The sequence below is a fragment of the Equus caballus genome, chromosome 7 (genome assembly GCF_041296265.1).
Source record: "Equus caballus isolate H_3958 breed thoroughbred chromosome 7, TB-T2T, whole genome shotgun sequence".
Classification (NCBI taxonomy): Eukaryota; Metazoa; Chordata; class Mammalia; order Perissodactyla; family Equidae; genus Equus; species Equus caballus.
Window position 1 is genome coordinate 74,192,738 of NC_091690.1, and position 23,656 is coordinate 74,216,393.

The following is a 23,656-nucleotide window of genomic DNA, read 5'->3' on the forward strand; positions in this document are numbered from 1 at the left end:
AGACATGGCAGTGCTTATCAGGCCATGCTGAGGCAGTGTCCCACATGCCACAGCTAGAAGGACCCACAACTAAAATATACAACTATGCACTGGGGGGATTTGGGGAGAAAAAGCAGGGAAAAAAAAAAGAAAAAGGAGATTGGCAACAGTTGTTAGCTCAGGTGCCAATCTTTAAAAAAAAAAAAAGATTCATCTTAATCAGTTTGGTCAATTTGAGTTGTAAGAAAAAAGTATCTTCTGCTTAAAATAAAATTATATAAGCACTAACTTCTCAAATGCAAAATAAAAAAACATGCATATGTAAAACCAGAACACAATAATCAAAATATTTTTATGTTAACTGTGGTTATCTCCAGGAGTGATCAGATCTATTTTTATTCTTCTCTGCGATGTTCTATATTTTTCAAATTAAAAAAAAAAAGAAACTGTATAACATTTGCAGTACACTTAAGTAAATAACTATATATCTCTTTTTCTTTTTTTGAGGAAGATTAGCCCTAGCTAACTGCCGCCAATCCTCCTCTTTTTTGCTGAGGAAGACTGTCCCTGAGCTAACATCCGTGCCCATCTTCCTCTGCTTTATATGTGGGATGCCTACCACAGCATGGCTTGCCAAGTGGTGCCATGTCTGCACGTGGGATCCGAACTGGCGAACCCAAGGCCACCGAAGCAGAATGTGCGCACTTAACCACTGCGCCACCGTGCCAGTCCTAACTACATATCATTTTATACTTAGTTTTTATTAATTTTTACATTTAATTTATGTTAACAAAAATAAACTCACTTGGGCATGAACGCTCCATTCGCTAAGGATGGTTCATCGTCATCCAGCCCATCAAAGAGATGTGACTTGGCTGTACCTGTTGTTTGTAAAGCCTTTGGTCGGACTCTGGTGGCAGGGCGAGGTGTCAGTTTATAATGAGTGGGTGTAGTGAGAGCTTTCTGGGCTGCTGGATTTGTCGGTTTCAATCTCTGAAAAACAAAAGGATAAGGAAAATTCTAGTTTAACTCAATTGTATGGTTTTCACCTTAAAAATCAGAAGACGAGAGTTCAAACCTTATCTCTGCCATTCACCTGCTAGATACCTCTTAAAGTCTCAGCTCCCAGAAAACAAGGATGTCAACATCCAAGTTTGCATGTATGTGTGAATGCTAATAGAACTGTCTATTTCTCTATAATTGAGTTTTAATAATCTTGCCAGCCTCCATTTCAACTGGTTCATCTGATTTGTTTTAAAATATAATTGGCGTACTGCATTTGAAGTGCTTTGTGAATCAAAATGTTACTAACAGAACATATTATTAATATAATATAGTCTACAGCAGTTTTGCTTTCTAAAACAAGGACGATGTAAACATTTAAAAAGACCCTATAGTATCAAAAAGTTCTAAAACAAATTATTTTTTAATTAAACCCCAAATATTATGCTTCAAGAAATACCTAGCAAAGCCATAAATTAATATTCAACTTCTATGCAATTCAAACCACTCTGAAAAAATGAATACATATTAGCTTGTATTTATCCGTCATTTAGTAAACAGTAAGAACTACCATGAGTCAAATACTAAGTACTGGGAATAAAATAAATTACTTGCCCTGATTTTTGAGGAAATCACAAGTTAGTGGAGGAGACACACAACTAAATTAATTAAGACTTCAGGTTGATTTGATGGCACCTTTTCACTGTTTCCAAAGCACCTTCAGGATGTTACATTTGTTTTCCTAAACAGTATACATTGGATTATATACTTATTTGGAACAATATCTAATGTATAAAACCTGTCATAATTTATTCTTCTCTTCACAATGCAGACTGTATACTTCAGTAACAATCAACCTTCCCAGATCTTTTTTGTGATCTTCCACAACTCTGTGCCTTTGCTTGGAATCTCTTGACCCAGATCCACCAACTCCTACATACATACTCAAAAAGAGTTAAATGTTACCTCTTCTGAAAAGCCTTATAAAACTCACCCAAGAATCTATGCTCTCCCCTGTATTATATATGTTTTATTAAGATAAAATTCACATAACATAAAATAAATCCAGTTTTTTGTTCCCCCTGAGGAAGATTTGCCCTGAGCTAACATCCATGCCAATCTTCCTCTATGTTTTAGTATGTGGGCCGCCAGCACAGCATGGCCACTAACACAGCAGTGTAGGTCTATGGCTGGGAAGTGAACCTGGCCCACTGAAGCAGAGTGTGCTTGACTTAACCACCAGGCTACCAGGGCTGTCCTTAAAATTCACCATTTTAATGCATACAATTCCATGGGTGTTAGTATATTTACAAGGTTGTGCAACAATCACCACTATCTAATTCCAGAACATTTCCTTCACTCCAAAAAGAAAGTCTGTGCCTCCCAATTCCTCCCCTTATCCCTTGGCAAACATGAATCTATTTTGTCTCTATGGATCGGCCTATTTCAGACATTTTATATAAAGAGAATCACATGTTTAGTGTCTGGTTTCCTTTACCTGGTCTTCCTCACTAGATAGGAGGCTCTTAGAGAATAAGTTCTTACTTATTTTCATTTTGTATCCTCAGTGCTGAACACAGTGACTAGTAGGCACATATTTAGGCACCTAAAATTATGGTGCAAGAATAACACACAATTTTCACCAAATACATCTTACATTTACACAGCACTTTGAAAAGAACCTTAAATTCATACTTTGCTTCTCATTATATCTAGTTACAGGGTTAATAGAAGAAATCAGCTGAAGGATAAATGAGATGACATAAATGAGTGAATAATAATTTCTGTATACTGAGCAACTTACTGTAGGCATTCTCTCATTTAATTCTCAACACTGAACAGTATTACTATTCCCATTTTAAGATGAGGAAACACTTTCAGAGAGGCAAAAAGACATGCTCAACGTCCCACAGACTGTAAGTGGCAAAAGGAGTGTTAAACAGACCAAACGCTACTTTTAATACCACACCACAGTGAATAAAAGATTATTTCTTAGCTACTAGAGCATAAAAGATTAAGACAAAGTTACACAGAAATCAGGAGAAAACATTCTGATTTGTTACTTAAGAGCATTATGAGTTTAGGAAAATCAGTTTCTCTGAGCCTTAGTTTGGTCAAGTATAAAATGAGAATAATATCTGCCTTATGTCTGGGCTGCTGAAAAGCTCAGCCTTCAGTTCCAGTCCAGTGCTCATTTTACTGTTTGTCATGCTGCCTTCCAGACACAGTAAAAATAATTTATCCCTGGTCTATTGAAAAGCATGAATAATGTGTCTTAAAAATCTATTGCAAAGAGAAAAAAAAAAAAAAAAAGGGGCCGGCCCCGTGGCCAAGTGGTTAAGTTCGCGTACTCCACTGCAGGCGGCCCAGTGTTTCGTTGGTTTGAGTCCTGGGCGTGGACATGGCACTGCTCATCAAACCACACTGAGGCAGCGTCCCACATGCCACAACTAGAAGGACCCACAACTAAAATATACAACTATGTACCCAGGGGCTTTGGGGAGAAAAAGGAAAAAGAAAACCCAAAACCTATTGTACCTAACTTTGCTTAGGCTACATACATAAGAAATTACATTCTGCACATTTAGTTTCTCCTGTTCCGAGAACAAATTTTACAGAAGCATCCTTAAACTTACTTCTTCTTTCTTCTTAGGGTCTGACATGGGATTCCGGAAGAGAGGAGAGTCTCCAAAAGGTGAGTACGTTAGACTATTGATGTGCTGTTGGAGAACAGCCTGCTGGGCAGCAGAAGCATTTGGATCTGTCAAAGCTTTTTTAAAAAAAAGAAAAGAAAAAGCAAGATGTCAGTCCAAGGATCCAGGGCATTTATAGAAAAAGATTGCAAGACTCTTTTTGAACATGTGGTCTTCAAAATGTTCAGATTCACTCAAAAGCATTACTGGTGGGGAGCAGGGGAGCAAACTGAAGAAAATCAACAACCAAATAAACAGGTGAAAGATAGAAAAAGCATTCCAAAAGAGACAACATATATAAAATTTTACTTAAGTGCTCACTGACACTAATAACCAAAAAATTTGAATTAAAGTAACCTTGAAGAAATATTTGATAGCTACCTCATTATCAATGGTACAGTTGTATAAAAAGAGTTACAGTGTTTGACTTCTAGAAATATTACAATTGTATTTATTTTTTTTTGCTGAGGAAGATTAGCCCTGAACTAACATCTGTGCCTATCTTCCTCTATTTTATATGTGGGTCACTGCCACAGCATGGCTGATGAGTGCTGTATGTCTGTGCCCGGGATCTGAACCCACGAACTTGGGCGGCTGACGGAGAGTGTGCCAAACTCAACCACTAGGCCACAGGGCTGGCCCCACAAATTGGTTTAATCTGTCTAAAAGAAACAATATGACAGTACATAGAGCAAGTACTGTTTTTCTATTTTTTAACCTAATAATTTCAATCATGGAAATCTAACCCGAAGACTTAATTAAACTAGAAACACAATAAAGAAATCTTTCTAAGTGTTCACTGACCATTATCTGTAATAGTCAAGATCTGGAAACAACCTATGTCCAACATTAAGTTAACAGTTGTAAAAATCATTATACATAAACATGGTGGGTTAAGTAGTTATTAAAAACAGTGACAATGTGTTTCATTGTAGAAATAAGAAAATATCTTTGATTTAATTTAATAAGTAAAAATTGAAGAATAAAAATATTAAGTATACTAAGAATATAAAGGAAGAAGGCAGCATATAAAAAATTAAAATGGCTGCTGAGGTGTCCTTTTATGTTTATTAATATTCATATTACATTTAAATAAAAACTGAAAGATCACCCCAATTAGTCTAATTTTCTTTTAAAGTCTAAGAACAAATGTGTTGTCAGTCACAGAGAATTTAGGAAAAAGATAAAGAATAACGATCTACAATTGTACATAGTAAAAAGAAAACAAAAAACCCCCCCAATTCTCTGCCCTGTACCTTGACTGACGACGAAACCTCTCTGCAAGATAAATTAAAATATTTCCAAAAACACCGATTAAAAAAATCAAATCATACAACTTATTTTAAAGACAAAACTTTTTGCCTCTATAAACATTTAAAATAAGGCTAAAGCCAAAATATAATAAGATAATCCACATTAAAGGAGTGCCTCAAACAAAACATTTTGAAAAAATTCAATACTCACAATAAGGGGGAAAAAAATACAATAGCAGCAGCAACAAAAAACAAACCCAGGACAGATAGCTAAAACTAAATTAATGAAAAAGGAGTAGATCCACATTAGTCAAATTACACTTTCTTAAAATCAGATGTATTCATTAACTACTAAAACACTGTATGTTGATATGTAAGGAGAGAGCGCAAATTTTCTCAGGATTGTGAAACCCAAAGGAGATGCCAATTTAAAGAGTATACAGTAAATCATCTGTATTCAGAAAGTTCCTAAGTCCAATTTAAGGCCACGAGCAACAAAAAAATATAGAAAAGTAGCTTTTGGTACACAGTGCCACATGATAACAGCATACTGTTATTCTGTGGACTATTCAAGGAGACTCAAGAAAACCTAGATGTTTTTAAAGAACTATTCACTAGTTAGTTTGTTACTTGACAGTCAATTATCCATTAAAAAAACACTGACCTGCACCAGCTGGATTCCATCATTTAACAAGTACAGGTCACCCAACCTGGACTTGCTCCAAAGAATAAAAACCTCCTTTAACAAATCCAGACATCATTAGGAAAATGTGAGAGGATGTTTTTATTTTTGTATGTTTACCTATGAAATCTTCTCAATGTTAATTCCATTACTTAAAACCACAGAAAAGAGAGCTGATATGTTAGCAAAAATAAGATAAGCAGACAAGCAAGTATAAGCACTAGTTAAGCTACCATTGGTATTATACTCCATTTTGGTCACAGTAATTTGAAAACATACTGAAAAATGACTTCATGACCAAATGATTAAAGGGATAGAAAGGAGTATAAAAATCAAGTCTTGGGGCTGGCCCCCTGGCCGACTGGTTAAGTTGGCGCGCTCCGCTTCGGCGGCCCAGGGTTTGGATCCTGTGTGTGGACATGGCACCGCTCATTAGGCCATGTTAAGGCAGCATCCCACGTGCCACAACTAGAAGGACCCACAACTAAAAAATATGTAACTATGTACTGGGGGGATTTGGGCAAAAAAAAGAAGACTGGCACCTGAGCTAACAACTGTTGCCAATCTTTAAAAGAAAAAAAAAAGGTCAAGTCTCAGAACAGAATAAACTGACAATACTTTATCTGGAAGATAGCAGGGTTACTGCAAAGAAATTATAACAGACTGGTTTTGCTTAGACTTCGGAGGTAAAAGTAGAACCATCGAGTGGCACTTCTACAGAGACAGGTTTTGGTTTGTAAACAACCAACAAAACAATGGACTGGACTGACCAGTAAGGAACCATCATAACTGAAGTTTTAATTTAAGACAAGTACAGGACTCCCACAATAAAGGTGGATTCACATAGCTCTACAGCACCTGTCCAACTAAGATCCTGTGATGCAAAGATATACATTCTAAAAGTCAGTACAACTACTTTTAAATGGGCAGCAACACTACTGTATACAAAGGTAATTTTAAATTCTTGTGTCTGGAACTTTTAGTTGGCTTTTGAAAAAGATGAATTATTAAAAAACATTCAAAAAGCTATTTAAGTAAAAATGGCAGGTTATATTTATGCTACCTCCTTCTATTGAAAAACAATTAAAACTAAGGAAAAGAAATAAAATGAAAATATCATTTTAAATAAGGCAGATTCTAATGTTCACACAAAGATCAATTAGAATTCTAATTCACCTCCGCTCCCTCCAAAGACCTATTTAAAATCTATAATTTAAACAAATTAAAATATGTCTATCTAACCCACAATGACAAAGAATGGGAAGGTAGCAAATGAACAGATGAGAAAATAAAACAAATTTCTAGGGGGAAGAAGTGGACAGAGGAATGATAAAGCAGGATAGAGCAAACCATAGCTTAGAATACACTACCCCAAACAGAGCAGATCTGCCTGGAGAACCCCAGAAAGGTCAGGGATTCAAGAATACCAGGTTTGATGCAGTGTGACTGAAAGCAGAAGGAGAGAAGAATCAATGCAAAGTTTATACAAAACAACGACACCCTGTCATCCTTCTAATCCCGGATGCTCAACAGATAAGCCAAAATATCAGAGCTGAACCTCTGAAGAAACCAAGTTAACATACGGAAAGAACAAGGGAAACTAGTTCAAGTGCTTGTATCATCCCGGAGATAAGAATGTGGCATTCTAACATTTAGAGGACCCCTGGATAATAGCTGGTTCCTGGACTACTTACCTTAAAGTGAAACCTACTGGTAAACGAGCTCTACCATGAACAAAAGTTTTCAGTCAGCTTCTTTTTATTCTTAAACATCAATGGAAAGGATCACTAAGCATTAAATAGTAGGATCAAAACAAAAATAATCCAGAAAATTTAAGGAACAGAAGAACCCTAAAAAAATGTTAATGCCATTTAACAAATTCAAAGTCTCAAGAAAAGAACTGCATCTAAGAACTGGGTGCTTGGGGGGCTGGCCCCGTGGCCAAGTGGTTAAGTTTGCACGCTCCACTTCGGCGACCCAGGGTTTCACTGGTTCGGATCTTGGGCGCGGACATGGCACCACTCATCAAGCCATGCTGAGGCCGCATCCCACATGCCACAACTAGAAGGACCCACAACTAAAAATACACAACTATATACCAGGAGGCTTTGGAGAGATAAAGGAAAAGAATAAAATCTTAAAAAAAGAACAGGGTGCTTGAAAAAAGCTTCAGAGAATGAGAAAGAATTCTTCTAACTTAACAAAAATCCAAATAGATGATTTAGAAGACAGTCAAAAATCTCCTAGAAAGTAGAAACAGCTGAAAAGTCACGTGTTAAGATAGAAAAGGTCTAAGCAAATCACTGAAATGTTAAGACAAATGGACAATCCTAAATGCTTGTGGGAGTAGGGGAACAAGTCTCAAGAATCAGAAAGGCATCAGTCCTCTCATCAGTAATGGTTAGTGCAAGGAGTACTGTCAAAGTTCTGAGGGCCAATTATTTTCACACCAGAATTCCATGACATTAAAGTGTGAGGAACAAATGAAGGTATTTTCAAATCTGTAAGTAGTCAAAGTTCACCTTTCATATATACTTTACTAGGAGATATATTCCAGAACACTCAGGAAATAAATAAAGAGGAAAACCCTAAATCCAGGACACAACAGTTTTCACTGAGTAGACTTGAAGGGAATATCCTAGAGCAATGCTCAAGGCCTAGGGAATAATCAGAGTTCATACTGCTGCAGGAGGACAGAGGGGCAAAAGAATGAGGTATCTGGGTAAACGAATTCTGATACCATCCTTAAGAATTTGGACTAGTTTAAGAAGGTGTTAAGAGTTGGTAATGCAAGGGAAAAAGAGAATTAGAAATTCGGGAAGAAAAAGCTATATGAGAAAGGTATACTTCGTTGGGCAGCAATGTTTTCATAGAATAAAATACTGTGTTCATTTGCGTCTTTTAAATTATTCTTTAACCAAAGAAAAGAAGACTAAATAATTATAGGATACAACATATCGTCAACTTTATCAGTTTAATATAAAGACAGCAACGAAATGAGGGAAAGAGAAGGGTAATTACGGAAGGGCACTGATATCCTTACTTGAGCAAGGGGACTCAAGAAATACTGTCTCCTAGTTAACAGACTAAGAAAAAGTATGTAAGGACAAAGCTTAAATTTGCAAAGGCTTCTCAAAGTGTGGTACATGGATCATGATAGCACAGGAGATGAATTTAACAGTACAGTAACTAACTTCTTTCTTTCTCTCTCAATATCTATCTAGCTGTCCATCTCAGTTACTCCATTTATGCCAGGCGATACCAGTTTTTTATTTCTGGTAGAACATATTTTTCTTTAAAAAAGATATTTAAATTAAAAAGTTAATTCTAATTTAGAAATAATAATAAAGGTGGCAGGTAAATATTGCAAAAACTAGGAAGGGGTATTCAAATGAATGAAGTATGAAAAACAGTTCAATAGGTGAAACTAAACTTAGGGAATTTAGTAAAGACAGCTATACTGGGAAAGGTGAATAAACATAGAGGTGATAAGTGAGCTAAATTCTCAACTACCACTAACAAGTTAAATTTACTTAGATTTAATAAAGCAAAACACAGCAATATAAGCACATCATTTAGGGACATGAACTTAATTGAATACCAGATGAATTAAAAGCCATAACAAAAGTGGCTTCTTTTAATCAGAAATCTCAAGAGTCCGTTGCACCCCTATGTTCATCGCAGCATTATTTACAATAGCCAAGACGTGGAACCAACCTACATGCCAAGAAACTGATGACTGGATAAAGAAGATGTGGTATATATACACAATGGAATACTACTCAGCCATAAAAAAAGACAAAATTGGCCCATTCATAGCAACGTGGATGGACCTCGAGGGTATTATGTTCAGCGAAATAAGCCAGTCAGAGAAAGACGAACTCTATATGACTCCACTCATAGGTGGAAGTTAGTATATTGATAATGAGATCTGATCGGTGGTTACCAGGGAAGGGGGGGGGGAGGGCATAAAGGGGGAAGTGGTGTACCCACAACATGACTAACAAAAACGTACAACTGAAATCTCACAAGGTTGTAATCTATCATAAAAAAAAAAAAAAAAAGTGGCTTCTTTTGGGGAGTAGGCCTGACAGTGGGGAAGCAGGGCAGGCCTGGATCTATTATAAGCCCTTCCGCACTACATGATTGTTTAATGACGTGTGTGTATGTACTGCTGTGGTAGGGGTGGGACAGGGTAGGGTAGGGTAGAAAATCAGGTCAGCAAGTATTAGCAAGAAATAAACTGAGTAAAGCCTTCTAAAGTGACTGACACTTACCTACTGGGGCCAGGGGGGCTCCAAAGCCCAAAGTGGCTGTCGTAGTATTAAATCCAGGGGCCCCAAAGGCTCCTGTACCAAGAGGCCCTCCGATCTTAGGCTGGTTGTTCCCAAACAAAGATGCCTGTCCAGCACCAAGAGCTATGGAGACAAGAGGAAAGAAAAAGCGCCACAGAAGATCCTTTGAATGTTATGCCAGAGGTCAGTTACTTAAAAATATAATACATTTGGAAACTTCATAATGACTATTCATTTCAATAAAAGAACTAATACATAAATGCACAGTAAGAGCTAACTATATGCCAGACACTGTGCTGAGTACATTATACACATCAAGGCAAAATACTTAACCTCTCTGTGCTTTAGTTTTCTCAACTATAACATGAGATAATAATACACAGCTTAATATTTATCCTAAGATTGAAATGAATAAACACACGTTAAGCATTAAGAAGAGTTCTGGTAGATACTAACACTTGCTAAATATTAGCTAGCACCATCTCATTTAATCTTCACAAGCCTGAAGGAGGAACTATTATCCCCATTTTACAGATGAGAAAAAGGAGGGTTTAGTAATTAGCTCAATGTCACAAATGTAGTAAATGGTGAAAGTGGGGTTCAATCCTCAGTGCCTCTGATAATACAAGCAGGGCTCTTAACCGTGAATGTATACTAAAACAGATTTTGAAAGAATTAAAAAATTGTGAATTCTCCTTAAATTTCAATATTTGCAAATCAAAATACTCAGCTGAATCAATTACAATGTCATCATTTTGACTAACAAATAGGCTGAACTACAGAAAACCAAATCTATCTTCTTTGAATAGCAAAAAGTGAAGACTTTCAAGTATACCATCTTGTGAAAACTACTTTAGACAAAGACAATTTTTTTTTTTAAATAAAAAGCTCAATGCCTTGTGATGAGGTTACTAAACAGATTCTAGTTTCAGCATGAATCAGCCTGGATGGAATAAGAACTTACTTTCAACAGGGGGAAATCCATTGTAGAAACTTGTAAAGTTCTAAAGCCTAATGAATCTTGCTTATGGACGCTGTTGTCAGCAGTGATTTTTAAAGTGTAAAATGGGGGAGAATTTAGTTATTTACAATAAGTTTGTTATTTAGAATTATTGGAATAAATTTTTTTAAACATTTCCATTCTCTCTTCCTCCTCAAAAAGTTACTGGCAATTTGGAAGATCTCAAGTTCCTTTTAACGTATCAATGCATCTTGACAGAGATATGGTTTATCAGGAAAATCAATTCAAAAACATAAGACTCAGAGGCCAAAATGATGGATGGGCTGGCCCTGTGGCGTAGTGGTTAAGTTCAGCACCCTCTGCTTCGGCAGCTTGAGTTTGGAGCCCAGGCACGGACCTACACTACTCATCAGCCATGCTGTGGTGGTGACCCACATATAAAGCAGAAGAAGGCTGGTACAGTTGTTAGCTCAGGGTGAATCTTCCCCAGCAAGAATAAAATATCGAAGGGCCGTCCCAGTAGCGCAGCAGTTAAGTTCGCACATTCTGCTTCTCAGCAGCCTGGGGTTCAGTGGTTCGGATCCTGGGTGCGGACATGGCACTGCCTGGCATGCCAGGCTGTGGTAGGCGTCCCACATATAAAGTAGAGGAAGATGAGCACGGATGTTAGCTCAAGGCCAGGCTTCCTCAGCGAAAAAGAGGACGACTGGCAGTAGTTAGCTCAGGGCTAATCTTCTTCTTCAAAAAAAAAAGAACAAAATATCGAATGGGAACTGCTTTGAGATTGCAACCAAAAAAAGGATAGGAAATTTATACTCAAAGAATCCATACAATATAAATTAGTGAGGGTGCTTACCGAATGGACTTAATATTCCCTAACAGCCCAACCTTATTAGTAACAAGACAACCATGTAGCAATGGGATTATTTCACCTTAAAAAGTCTAGCTTTGGAACAGGGAATAAGATTTCTTTTAAAGTTCAAACCATCAGAAATTGGTGAAAATTACAAGAAAAACTAAAATTATATTACTCCCTCAAAGGATGTAGTTTACAGCACAAATTTCAAGATTCTCTCTTTTTCTTGGTAGCAAACACCTCCTTATCCCCAAACAAAATTTAGATGAAACTTGGGGCTGGCCTGGTGGCATAATGGTTAAGTTTGTGCCCCCCACTTTGGCAGCCTGGGGTCCGTGGGTTGGATCCCAGGCATGGACCTACACACCACTCATCAGGCCATGCTGTGGCGGTGTCCCACATACAAAATAGAGGACGACTGGCAGAGATGTTAGCTTAGCAACAGTCTCCTTCCAGCAAAAAGAGGAAGACTGGCAACAGATGCTAGCTCTGGGCCAATCTTTCTCACCAAAAAAACCCAAAACAAACTTAGATGAAACTTGAATATATTAAATGGATAAAAATTTCTGTTCTGAATGGGTTTGTATTTCCCTCACCTTTGGAGCAGCCCTGGATGAAGAACCGTGAAAGAGTCTAAAAACCACTGTACTGCAATAACCCGCAAAAGAATAAAAAAGGCACTGGGAGGTTCAGGTGACCTGGAAAGGGATTGTCATAAAATTTAGTGTTGTAAATTACATACTGTTGCAATTTGTCAATGGAAAAGATGTATTTTATCCAAATCTGTTTTATATTACGCAGAAATGGTTTTTTATGCTTAATGAAAGGACTTACTAATAGTTCACAAGTTGAAGGATATTCTGATGTATGATAATATTAATTTGTGAAATGTCCTATATTTATGATTACTTGTAAGAATCATAAGGAAGATATATGGGGGGGGTACCATGGCAATAGTGTCCCGTCCCTGGAAACTCCAAGGATGCTCAAGGAAAAAGTGAAAATGATTCTATTTCTTCTGAAATCTTCTAATAAATGTTAGAGTTTAATTTTATTTATGGTCTCTATTAGCTTTGGGTAGATTTTTCTATGTATGTCTCAGTGTAACAATAAACTTTACTAGATGCAAACTTTAACCACTGCACCACTGGGCCACCCCTAAAACTTCTTAATATTATCACTAAGTAACCACCAAGAAAATGGAGTACTACTGATAGTGCTAATGACAGTTAATGATATCACTGTGAAACAAGAAACTGATACACCCATGATTCAATGAGTGTTCCTTAGCACACTGGGGGAAAAAATCACATACCAAAGGAAAATATACAGTCATGAGTTGCTTAACAACAGGGATACGTTCTTAGAAATGCATCTTTAGGTGATTTTGTTGTTGTGTGAACATTATAGAGTACTTACACAAAGCTAGATGGTATAGCCTACTACACACCTAGACTATATGGCAGTAATCTTATAGAACCGCTGCTGTATATGCAGTCCATTGTTGACAGACCTTGTTATGCAGTGCATGACTCTAAAACATTTTATGCTAAGATTGGTTGCTTAAATCTAAGTGTACAAAAATCTTTTATATATTTACATTTAATATTTTTATAGTCAATTATTCATGAAGTACCCAAAGGCCTATGTTAGAGGAAAATTTACTTCTGTTGAGGTATGAGTTTGAATATCCATCACTCAAAACAAGAAGTTGCACAGGAATACCCACTTAGCTAATGTCCCCCCAAAACACAGCCCAAAGCTACAGTGCTATTCTGCTTGTGATACCATGAGACGCAGAGTTCATAAATGTGGGTGTTTATCTACAATAGTCTCTAGACACATTCCTCTCAAAGCCAGAAAGTCTGCTTTAGCAGATGTGATCATCAAAGAATTCCAACAGTGTGTGTTCAGTGATTCTCACAATTCTTGTTTCCCTACATGATCTACTGCTGCTAAAGTCAGGGGTGTAAAATCTTTATTCATTGTATTTGGTTTTTAGTTTATGTGGACAAGGCATGAATGAGGAATATATAACAGCACTAAAAACAAAATTCATTGTCTGTGAGGTAGAACTATTTAAGGAAAACTGAATATATTCAAATAAAGAGGCTGAAATATTACATTATTGTGGAATAGAAGACAACAGCATTAGAAAAAAGTTATAAAACATTTTATAATCTTGGACTGCAGGTGAAGGCACTACTAATCACAACCTGCAAGACGTGGAAGCCAAAGGGGAGAGGATGACAACTTTGACAACATAAAAATACAACTTGTACATGAAGATACCATAAACAAAATTAAATGATAAACATAAAGACTTGGTGGAAATATCTGTAACAAACCTTAGAGTAGTATCTTACCTAGGCCTTAGGTTCATGGTTCAAAAACTGTCTAGAGTCAAAACCACCCTTGAAAAAGCCCTTAATTTGCCCACATCAAAGCTAATTTTTCCTCAAGGATTAGAAGAGAACACTGATGTCAGATGATGTATTCTCCTTAAGTTTAGGGATCATACTGTTAAAAAAAAAAACCTAAAGCTTTTTAGTTTTTATTTCCTGTAAAATACATATGGTAGAATTTGGATAAGTTAAAAAGCTCAAATGAAATCCACCATAGAGAGTTAGTATCCACAAGATATAAACCATTCTCAAAGATAAATTAAGAAACAAGGATTGAATAGTAAACATAGAGAACCAAAAGATTCAAACAGCCAGTAAACATACATAAGGATATCCTTCACCAGTAATCAGCGAAGGGCAAATCAGATTATACCAATCTCCACTATCAAGCATGCAAAGATGAAAAAGCCCAACAATATGTAAACGGTATGTGAAAATGAATACACTTTTATACAATATGAGCAAAAATGCAAACTGGTTTTCCTCTTGGAAAGAAAATTAGCAAGAATGTTCAAAGTTCAAAATATGTGTATCTTCTGACAATTTCAATTCTAAGAATCAATCCTGAATTAATACACACACAAAATGATGTAACAGAGGTCTTCATTACTGTAGTGCTAACATCAAATGTCCCTCAATAGGGGGAAAGTAAAATAAATTATGGTGTGCCAATGTATTTATGTGTTATGTTTATGTACGCACATATATACACAGTGTATGGAATACTAAACAATTCTCTTTAAAGAATGAGTTAGATCTATATATACTGACCAAAAGAAAAAATATATGCCCATATGTCATGGGAAATAAAAAAATGAAACACAGAAGGCTATGTAAGGCATTTTTCACTGCAGTGTACAATATGAAATACACACTGAGACCCATAGCACACATATATAAAACTAAAAAACTAAATAAAATTATACTTGACCTGGCTATACACAATGATTTTTTTTATTCTAGTTCATTTTTTTAAAATGCTGACTGCAGCCCACTACATTAATATTACATCCAACTAATGTATCTCAGCCTTTGGTTTAAAAGAAAATCCATGTAGGATACGGTTTCCATTTAAGAATATTAACAAAGGGGCTGGCCCCATGGCTGAGTGGTTAAGTTCACGCGCCCCACTTCGGTGGCCCAGGGTTTCGCCAGTTTGGATCCTGGGTGTGGACGTGGCACCGCTCATGAAGCCATAGCGAGGCGGCGTCCCACATGCCACAACTAGAGGGACCCACAACTAAAAATATACAACTATGTACCGGGGGGCTTTGGGGAGAAAAAGGAAAAACAAAAATCTGAACCAAAAAAAGAATGTAACAAAAAATCCTTATATAAAACACATATATGTACAAATGTATAAGTGTACGTGTGTGTATATAAACGTATATAAGCACATCTGAAAAATGTATGTAAAGGGATCTAACAAGATAAATGCCAAACTTTCAATAGCTGCTACTTCTACAGCTGAAAGATGTGGACTTTTCATGATATTTCCATATTGTCGAATTTTTTACAAGCACTTACATCTTTTATTTCAAAAAGAAAATGAAATAGTTCATAGAGTACAAAATGAGGTTCTATTAAAAAGAAGATGACAGATAAATGATCAGAGCATAGAAGCAAAGACAAAAGATAAGTGGACAGTGAAAGCAAAGACCATGGAAATAAATGGTTTACATTAAATGACCACACCCACAGTCAGATGAACTGGGAAAGCAGGCAAAACTATATGCTTAAACAACCTTGAACTGTACATGCTGAAGCACTTAAGCATTTTATGACCACCATGACCTTCCAATAGTTTACAACAGCTGGGCAGGTAGAAGGCTCAATGTCTTCAAAGGCACTAAGAAATAATTATCAACAGCAGGAACAGAAACAAAGGTTTGACATTTCAGCTCTATATCAAGGTGGAAAGAATCGAAAAGCAGGCATAGACCTTGCAAAACCTCAGAGTATTTGTTAATTATTTCAGCACATGCTCTTACTTCTGCCTTACTATTAGGGTAATAAAGCTTACTTGATAAACAGTTCAAGGTCTCAAATCCCTGTTACAAAGGTAACACAGGGGAACTGAAAGTTAATAATGTCATCATATTGACAAGTCTCACATTAAATACTGAAAGTCCCAGATAGACAGCACTATGAGAGGACAAACATTTTGTAGAAAGGGAGCATACAGCCTCTAGGAAAAATATGCCAACGTTTTAAAACCTGGCAAAGTGTAACTGAACATAAATCCATTTGTGAAAATAAAAATCTAGGCCTCTTATTTCCAGGCATATGATCAAACAGGGGTCTTAAGTTCCACCAATTAGAAAGCCAAGTTGTATCACTTCCATAATCTTGTTACAGTTCCTTACCTGTTCCAAATCCTGCACCAAGCCCAGTTCCCAGAGTCCCAGGTCCTGCTTTATTTCCAAAAATACTATTCCCACTGGTATTTGTGCCAAAACCTAAAAGGACAAAAGAATGAGTGGACTGTACTTTTAACACAACTCTCAATTTCCTGTACAAGGGAATTTAAAACAAAGTAGTCTGACCTAAATTTGGCATCCTTTCAGTTATTAATATTTATAAATCCTAAGTGATAGGCTAATTTAACTTTTATTAATTTAGTTTTGATGCCTGTAAACAGACCCCACAAGTCTCCCTATTTACATAATTACACTTCAGACTTGAAATACCAATTCAATATAGAATAATACCCAATATTAAAGCAAAGTGATTGTGCTTGAGCTTGGGGAAGATTCCCTTTGTGAGGCTCAAAGCCTCAACCTACGTTTCATGTTTAATTATTGAAAGAAAAACTCATTCCCTCAAACTCTCACTAAAAATAAGGCAATCAACAAATAAAGACACTTGACTGAACCTAAAAGGGTCTTGGTAAGAGAAAATTACCTATAAAAATCGCTACAGCAGCTTTTGTTTTGAACGATGGACCTGGTATGGATAGTAATGTGTGTGTGATCACACGTGAGGAGCTTTAAAGCTGTCATACTCAATCAGCTTATAGGACCACTCAAGGGCTCAGCTAAGTGATATTAAAAAGAGGAAGATAACCTATGAATAACTTTTCTTGACTTGAACGGTTTCCTTATCAGAGATGATGGAGAGTTGAACAAACCATCCTCCTCATGAGGACCCAACATTTAAGAGAAAAATCCTAGGATTCCCCTCTAAAATCCACAGGACTCCTCACAATGATACCTACATTGCATTACTGCTATTATTTCTCTTTTGTTCAGATATGTCCACAAAGTTTCTGCACTCCTTTAGGAGCTAAATATCAGCAAAACACCTAATGAACATATCATTAATCTCTTCTGATCAGATAAAAATATAAAGAATCACTGGCCAGCAAACTGTTTATAAAACACTTGAAGTCCTAACAAGGGATCATGGCAGGGAAGAAGTCCAAAAGATAACAGAGTAAAGACAGTATCTTGGAATATATGACAGTATCACCAACTAGGAATATTAAATGTTATAACGTCAGTATTTGGATTATTATCTCAATGAAAAAAATAAAGACAAAAGCTAAGAATTTAAACAGCTTGAAAACATACTGCTAATGTCATTTAAAAATCCAAGCAAGTAACGTGACACTCTCAATTCATTAATTCATGCATTCACTAAATCTTTTCTTTAATTGTGCTAAGTAAGAGCTATGCCACCAAAATGGAGTACTATTTACTCAAGCACAGTCAATTTTCTTTAAAGAAAAAAACAGAAATGTACTTGAAGATAGTCTTTGTGAGTTAAAATTTAACCACAAAGGATCTTCCAGCCCCATAAATGGCAGAAAACAAGATACTATGCGTGAACTACCTCAAACCCACAGGAGGGAAGTAAGTCCCAACTTACACTGTTTATACCACACATTTCCTCCGATTCTTACCAACAAAAGTTTATCAACTCTATGATTTCAAAACAATTTTTTAAATTAAAATTAAGGACAATTAATTGTCAATTAAATTACAACAAAGGAGCCAAGGATATATAATGAGGAAAGGACAGTCTCTTCAATAAATGGTGTTGGGAAAACTGGACAGCCACATGCAAATGAAACCGCTATCTTACACCATACACAAAAATTAACTCAAAATGAATTGAAGACTTGAACGTAAGACCTGAAACCATAAAACTCCTAGAAGAAAACATAGGCGTAAACTCCTTAACATTGGTCTTGACGATGATTTTTTTGATTTGACACCAAAAGCAAAGGCAGTAAAAGCAAAAATACACAAGCGGACTACGTCAATTAATAAGCTTCTGCATGGGGGCAGCCCTGTGGCTGAGTGGTTAAGTTCACAGGATCTGCTTCAGCAGACCAGGGTTTTGCCAGTTTGGATCCAGGACATGGACAGGGCACTGCTCATCAAGCCACGCTGAGGCAGTGTCCCACATAGCACAATCAGAAGGACCACAACTACAGTACAGAACTACATACTGGGGGGCTTTAGAGAGGAAAAAAAAAAAGATTGGCAACAGGTGTTAGCTCAGGTGCCAATCTTTAAAAAAAAAAGCTGCTTCACAGCAAAGGAAACTATCAACAAAACGAAAAGGCAACCTACTGAATGGAAGAAAATATCTGCAAATCATATATCTGATAAGGGGTTAATATCCAAAATATTTAAAGAACTCAGACAACTCAACAGCAAAAAAACAAACAATCCAATTAAAAAATGGGCAGAGGATCTGAACAGACATTTTTCCAAAGAAGACATACAGATAGCCAACAGATACTTGAAAAGATGCTCATCATTAATCAGGGAAATGCAAATCAAAACCACAATGAGATATCACCTCATACCTCTTGGCATGGCTATCATCAAAAAAACAAGAAATATTAAGTGTTGATGAGGATGTGGAGAAAAGGGATCCCCTGGGAATGTATGATGCAGCCACTGTGGAAAACAATATGGAAGTTCCTCAAAAAATTAAAAATAGAACTACCATATGATCCAGCAAATCCACTTCTGGGTATTTATCCAAAGAAAACAAAAACAATAACTCAAAAAAATACATGCATCCCCACATTCACTGTAGCATTATTTACAATAATCAAGATATGGAAACAACCTAAGTATCCATTGATGGATGAATGGATAAAGAAGATACAGTATATATAATCATCCCTTGGTATCCGTGGGGGATTGGTTTCAGGAGCCCAGGCAGATACCAAAATCCACGGACGTTCAAGTCCCTTACGTAAAACGCACAGTACAACAAATACAGTCAGTCCTGCATATCTGAGGGTTTTGCATCCATGGATATGGAAGGCAGACTGTATATACAATGGAATCCTATTCAGCCATAAAAAAGAATGAAATCTTGCCATTTGGTACAACACAGAAGGACTCTGAGGGCATTATGCTAAACGAAATAAGTCAGACAGAGAAAGACAAAGACTGTCATAACCTCATTTATACAATATGAGGAATCTTTAAAAATAAAAAAAAACAACTTACAGATACAGAGAATAGACCGGTGCTTGCCAGAGGTGGGGGGTGTGGGTGAAATGGGTGATGAGGATCAAAAGGTGCAAACTGTCAGTTATAAAATAAGTCCTGGGATGTAACGTACAGCACGGTGACTACAGGTAATAACACAGTATTACACTAAGAAAGTAAATCTTAAAAGTTATCATCACAAGAAAAAAATTGTAACTATATATGGTGACAGATATTAACCAGACTTATTGTGGTGACCATTTGCAATATATACAAATACTGAACCATTATGTTGTACACGTGAAACTAATATGTTATATGTCAATTAAATTTCAATTCCAAAAAATCAGCTTAAAAAAAAAGATGCTTATGCATACAAATAGCTCCTTAATTGTCCCCTTAACCCTGTAGCATGGAAGAACCACTGATTTATTGTCCAGTGCCATCTCATCAATATCCCAAGGATTTTCAGCTTCTCTAAACTCTTGCTCACAAGTGTTGGCATCTTGCCTGTAATTTCTCTGTCAAAACAATCCTACTCCATTCACTCAGAAATTCAGGCACTTTCATACAGTACTCACTTAATCATAACCTCATCCCTGTCAGGAATAATTATTTATTAAGAAAATGAGCTGGCAATGACTCTAAAGAATGACTTAAGGATCTGGCGACAATAATTGTAGCAGAAATCCTAAACGTGAACTGTGACTTAATCACCACCAGAACAAAAAACAATCCCATACTGAATAATGTGTAACTAACTTTATAATGATGCTCCAAATCTTTTGTGTAACCTTATTCTATTGCCAGATTTGTCATATGACTTATTTCCAAATCAGAAGATTATCCCTGTCCACAAAACCAAAGTCGACTGCTTCTCAAGAAAATAGGAACATCAAAGAAAGTCTTACTTAGATCTGGTTCCCTCAAGGGTAGTAAGAGAATGGTAAGTTCACCCAAGGGTAGAACAAAACTTGCCACCCTGCAACTCCCATATGACTTATAGGGAATCCTTCCTCTCAGGGCCCCAATTATTCATTCTTTAATTCATCTGACAAATATTTAGTGAGCACCGACTCTATGCCAGGCACTGGATCAGTATTAGGGATAAAAAAAAATTCAGGACAATTCAAATTCAGCATGTAAACTAGTAGGCACATCAGATAAAGATGAGAACTTTCATTTTCAAATCGTTGAACATGAGCATAAATACATTCATACAAGTCTCCAAACAACTCAAAAAGCTGCTACCTATGGAATAACATCAAATATATTTCAAAATCCAGCCTATTTTATCAAGGATAGCCTATACAAGCACTGTGTCAGATTTAATTCTGAACATGAAGTATGCTATTAAAAAAAAAAGCCACAAAAAAATGTACATTTTCAAAGGGAGTGAAAATTGGTTCTTGAGTGGTTAAAAAATCACAGATACACAATGGTTCATGGCCCTCCAAAAGTTAAGAGTACATAAAAAGATACATAGTATATTTGTGGTATCAAAATCTCACAAGGTGAGAAGATGATTAAGAAAAAAATGGTCTACAAAGGCTCCTTAGAGAAGGTAAGACTGATAAAAAAAAAAAAAGGTTGAAAAAACACATATCTAACCCGTATCTCTCCCATCTTAATTTTATAGATAAGAAATAAGTACACAAAACAGATACCTTACCCATGCTAACCAAGTCCAATACCTCAAAATCATTCTCTCACAGAGTATAACCAAAAAGAATCACAGGTGGAACGAGAATCATTATCAAGAGTGAGCAACACAACAAAAGGGGTTATAAAAATCAAATTGAATACATAAATTTAGGAATTGGTACCCGACAAGGACCTATCTACCTCCTTCATGTAGTTCACATTTCTGTGAAAACATAAAACCTTCCAATGGATGCTTAATGTAGTCTCTTTTTCCAGTACATTACAAGATCATTCAAAAACTCACTGAAAAACTGTGTTAACTGCTGACCTTATCGCAACTCCCACTACATATCCAGTGCCTAATGAAGTATCTGGTACATGACATTCTTAACAAATATCTAACCCACTATTTCCCTTGGTAATGAAATGAACTTTCCGTATCTAATTTAACACAAATAACGTCAAATTTGTTTGAAAACCTAATTAGTTATAGAGGACATTTAAAATAATATAATGTTTCTATTAAACGGGTTTAAATTTTCCCAGTGTATTTCTGAAGAGTAGTTTAGGGTTTGTTTTTTTAATTGTTGTTCAACATTATCTATATTTTCCCAATTTTTCACAACGAACATATATTCAAAAATAAAACTTCTGCAACTGCAAGAAAACTACTGAATAATCCCCTAAGTCAGAAAGGCTTCAACTTTCAATAAGAATCATCAAATGTCAAAAAAACTAAACCAAAAAACAACAAAAAAATTTTTTTAAAAAAGACATCAAGTCTTGCCTGTGCACTACACTACCTCCCTGATCAAAACCTGGCAAGAAAAATGTGTTATCTCAGCCAAATGTTTCATTTATGATTTCTCAACGATTGGTGACGTAATCCAAAGAAAATGACATTCCCCTATCTGTCTCCACTAGAGAGCCAACTCTCTAAAAGGTACTACTGCATGTGCTGAAGGGCCCATTGTATCCTAAGCAGAGAGGCAAAAGAATATGAATGAGAAAAGGCAATTTACATCTCTTTTAAGTATCTCAACCCATGATTTTAAACCTTTCCCTCTGGTACCTCACATCGAGCCAAAGCTTACCTGAGAATTTTTTAATATTCCCAATCATATGAATCAGGAGAATGATGTGTGGTATAGTCAGTGTAACTTTAAGAGAGCCAAACCTGCTTTTTATATGTACCAAAATTGGAAGTGTTTGTATTGGTTCCTAAAGTCAGGGTTGGTTTGTTACCAAAGAGCCCGCCACTGGTTGTACCAAATGAAGGAGCACTGGTTGTGCTGGTTCCAAATGTAGTAAGCTTGTTATTGCCAAACAGGGTCTAAAAAGAACAGAATACGGGAAAACTTTAAGTAGCACACAGATACACTCCAAACAGTAAAGAGAGGTTACCTCAAGTATACTAGATTGGGTTTGGGTTAAGGGAAAGAAGATATTATAATATTATAACTTTTAAAAAAAGGTAGGAGGATGAATAAAGACTATCAGAAAAATAAACTAATCTACTAATCTGAGTAAGAGTAACTTTATAAGTACAGAATGCTCCTAGTCTGAGAAGTTAGTGGAACCCCCAGCAAACACAAGATTTCGGCGAGGCAAAAACATAAATAAATAAATAAATAAATACGAGGCAATCAAATATTTTTTTACCTGGTAAATAAACGTATTGTGAATTTTATTTGGCAGTAGAATATTACAATAAAAAATTTAAATATGCTACAATATTGATGAACCTTCAAAACATTATGCTACGTGAAAGAAATCAGTAACAAATGGCCACGTATTATGTGGTTCCATTAACATGGAAGGTCCAGGGACCGGCCCCATGGCCGAATGGTTAAGTTCACGTGCTCTGCTTTGGAGGCCCAGGGTTTCGCCGGTTCGGATCCTGGGTGCAGACATGGCACTGCTCATCAAGCCACGCTGAGGCAGCATCCCACAAGCCACCACTAGAAGGGCCCACAACTAAAAATAAACAACTATGTACCAGGGGGCTTTGGGGAGAAAAAGGGGGAAAAAAAATGAAATGTCCAAAATAGGTAAATCTGTAGACAGAAAGCAGACTCGAGGTGATTGGGGGAAAATGAGAAGTGACTTCTAATGAGTATTAGCTTTCTTTTTAGGGTGATGATTATATTCTAAAATTGACTATGGTGATAGCTGCACACTCTGAATATACAGTCATGTGCCACATAACAACATGTCAGTCAACAAAAGACCGCACACATAACAGTGGTCTCATAAGATTAGTACCATATAGCCCAGGTGTGTAGTAGGCTATACCATCCAGATTTGTGTAAGTACACTCTACCATGTTCGCACAACAATGAAATCACCTCATGATACATTTCTCAGACTGTATCCCTGTTGTTAATCGACTGTATGTACTGTCTGCTCCTGTCTACTACTGCATGA

At 36.4% G+C, this 23,656-nt stretch overlaps 1 protein-coding gene across 10 annotated transcripts in view; it reads right to left on the bottom strand.

Annotated features, from left to right (window-relative positions):
• The window catches only part of NUP98 (nucleoporin 98 and 96 precursor), a 106,148-nt gene that overhangs the window by 57,226 nt on the left and 25,266 nt on the right, over positions 1–23,656 (bottom strand). For 2 of the 10 annotated variants that reach the window (XM_070274537.1, XM_023645830.2), the window contains exons 10-14: positions 22,499–22,562; positions 16,493–16,585; positions 9,887–10,027; positions 3,618–3,751; positions 785–972 (exon numbers count right to left, since the gene is read on the bottom strand). In XM_070274537.1, the coding sequence (XP_070130638.1) occupies positions 785–972; positions 3,618–3,751; positions 9,887–10,027; positions 16,493–16,585; positions 22,499–22,562 (620 nt within the window). Of the gene's footprint in view, positions 1–784; positions 973–3,617; positions 3,752–9,886; positions 10,028–16,492; positions 16,586–22,423; positions 22,563–23,656 lie in introns of all 10 variants that reach the window. The other 8 variants (XM_070274536.1, XM_014741698.3, XM_023645828.2 and 5 more) reach the window with 5 other exon arrangements.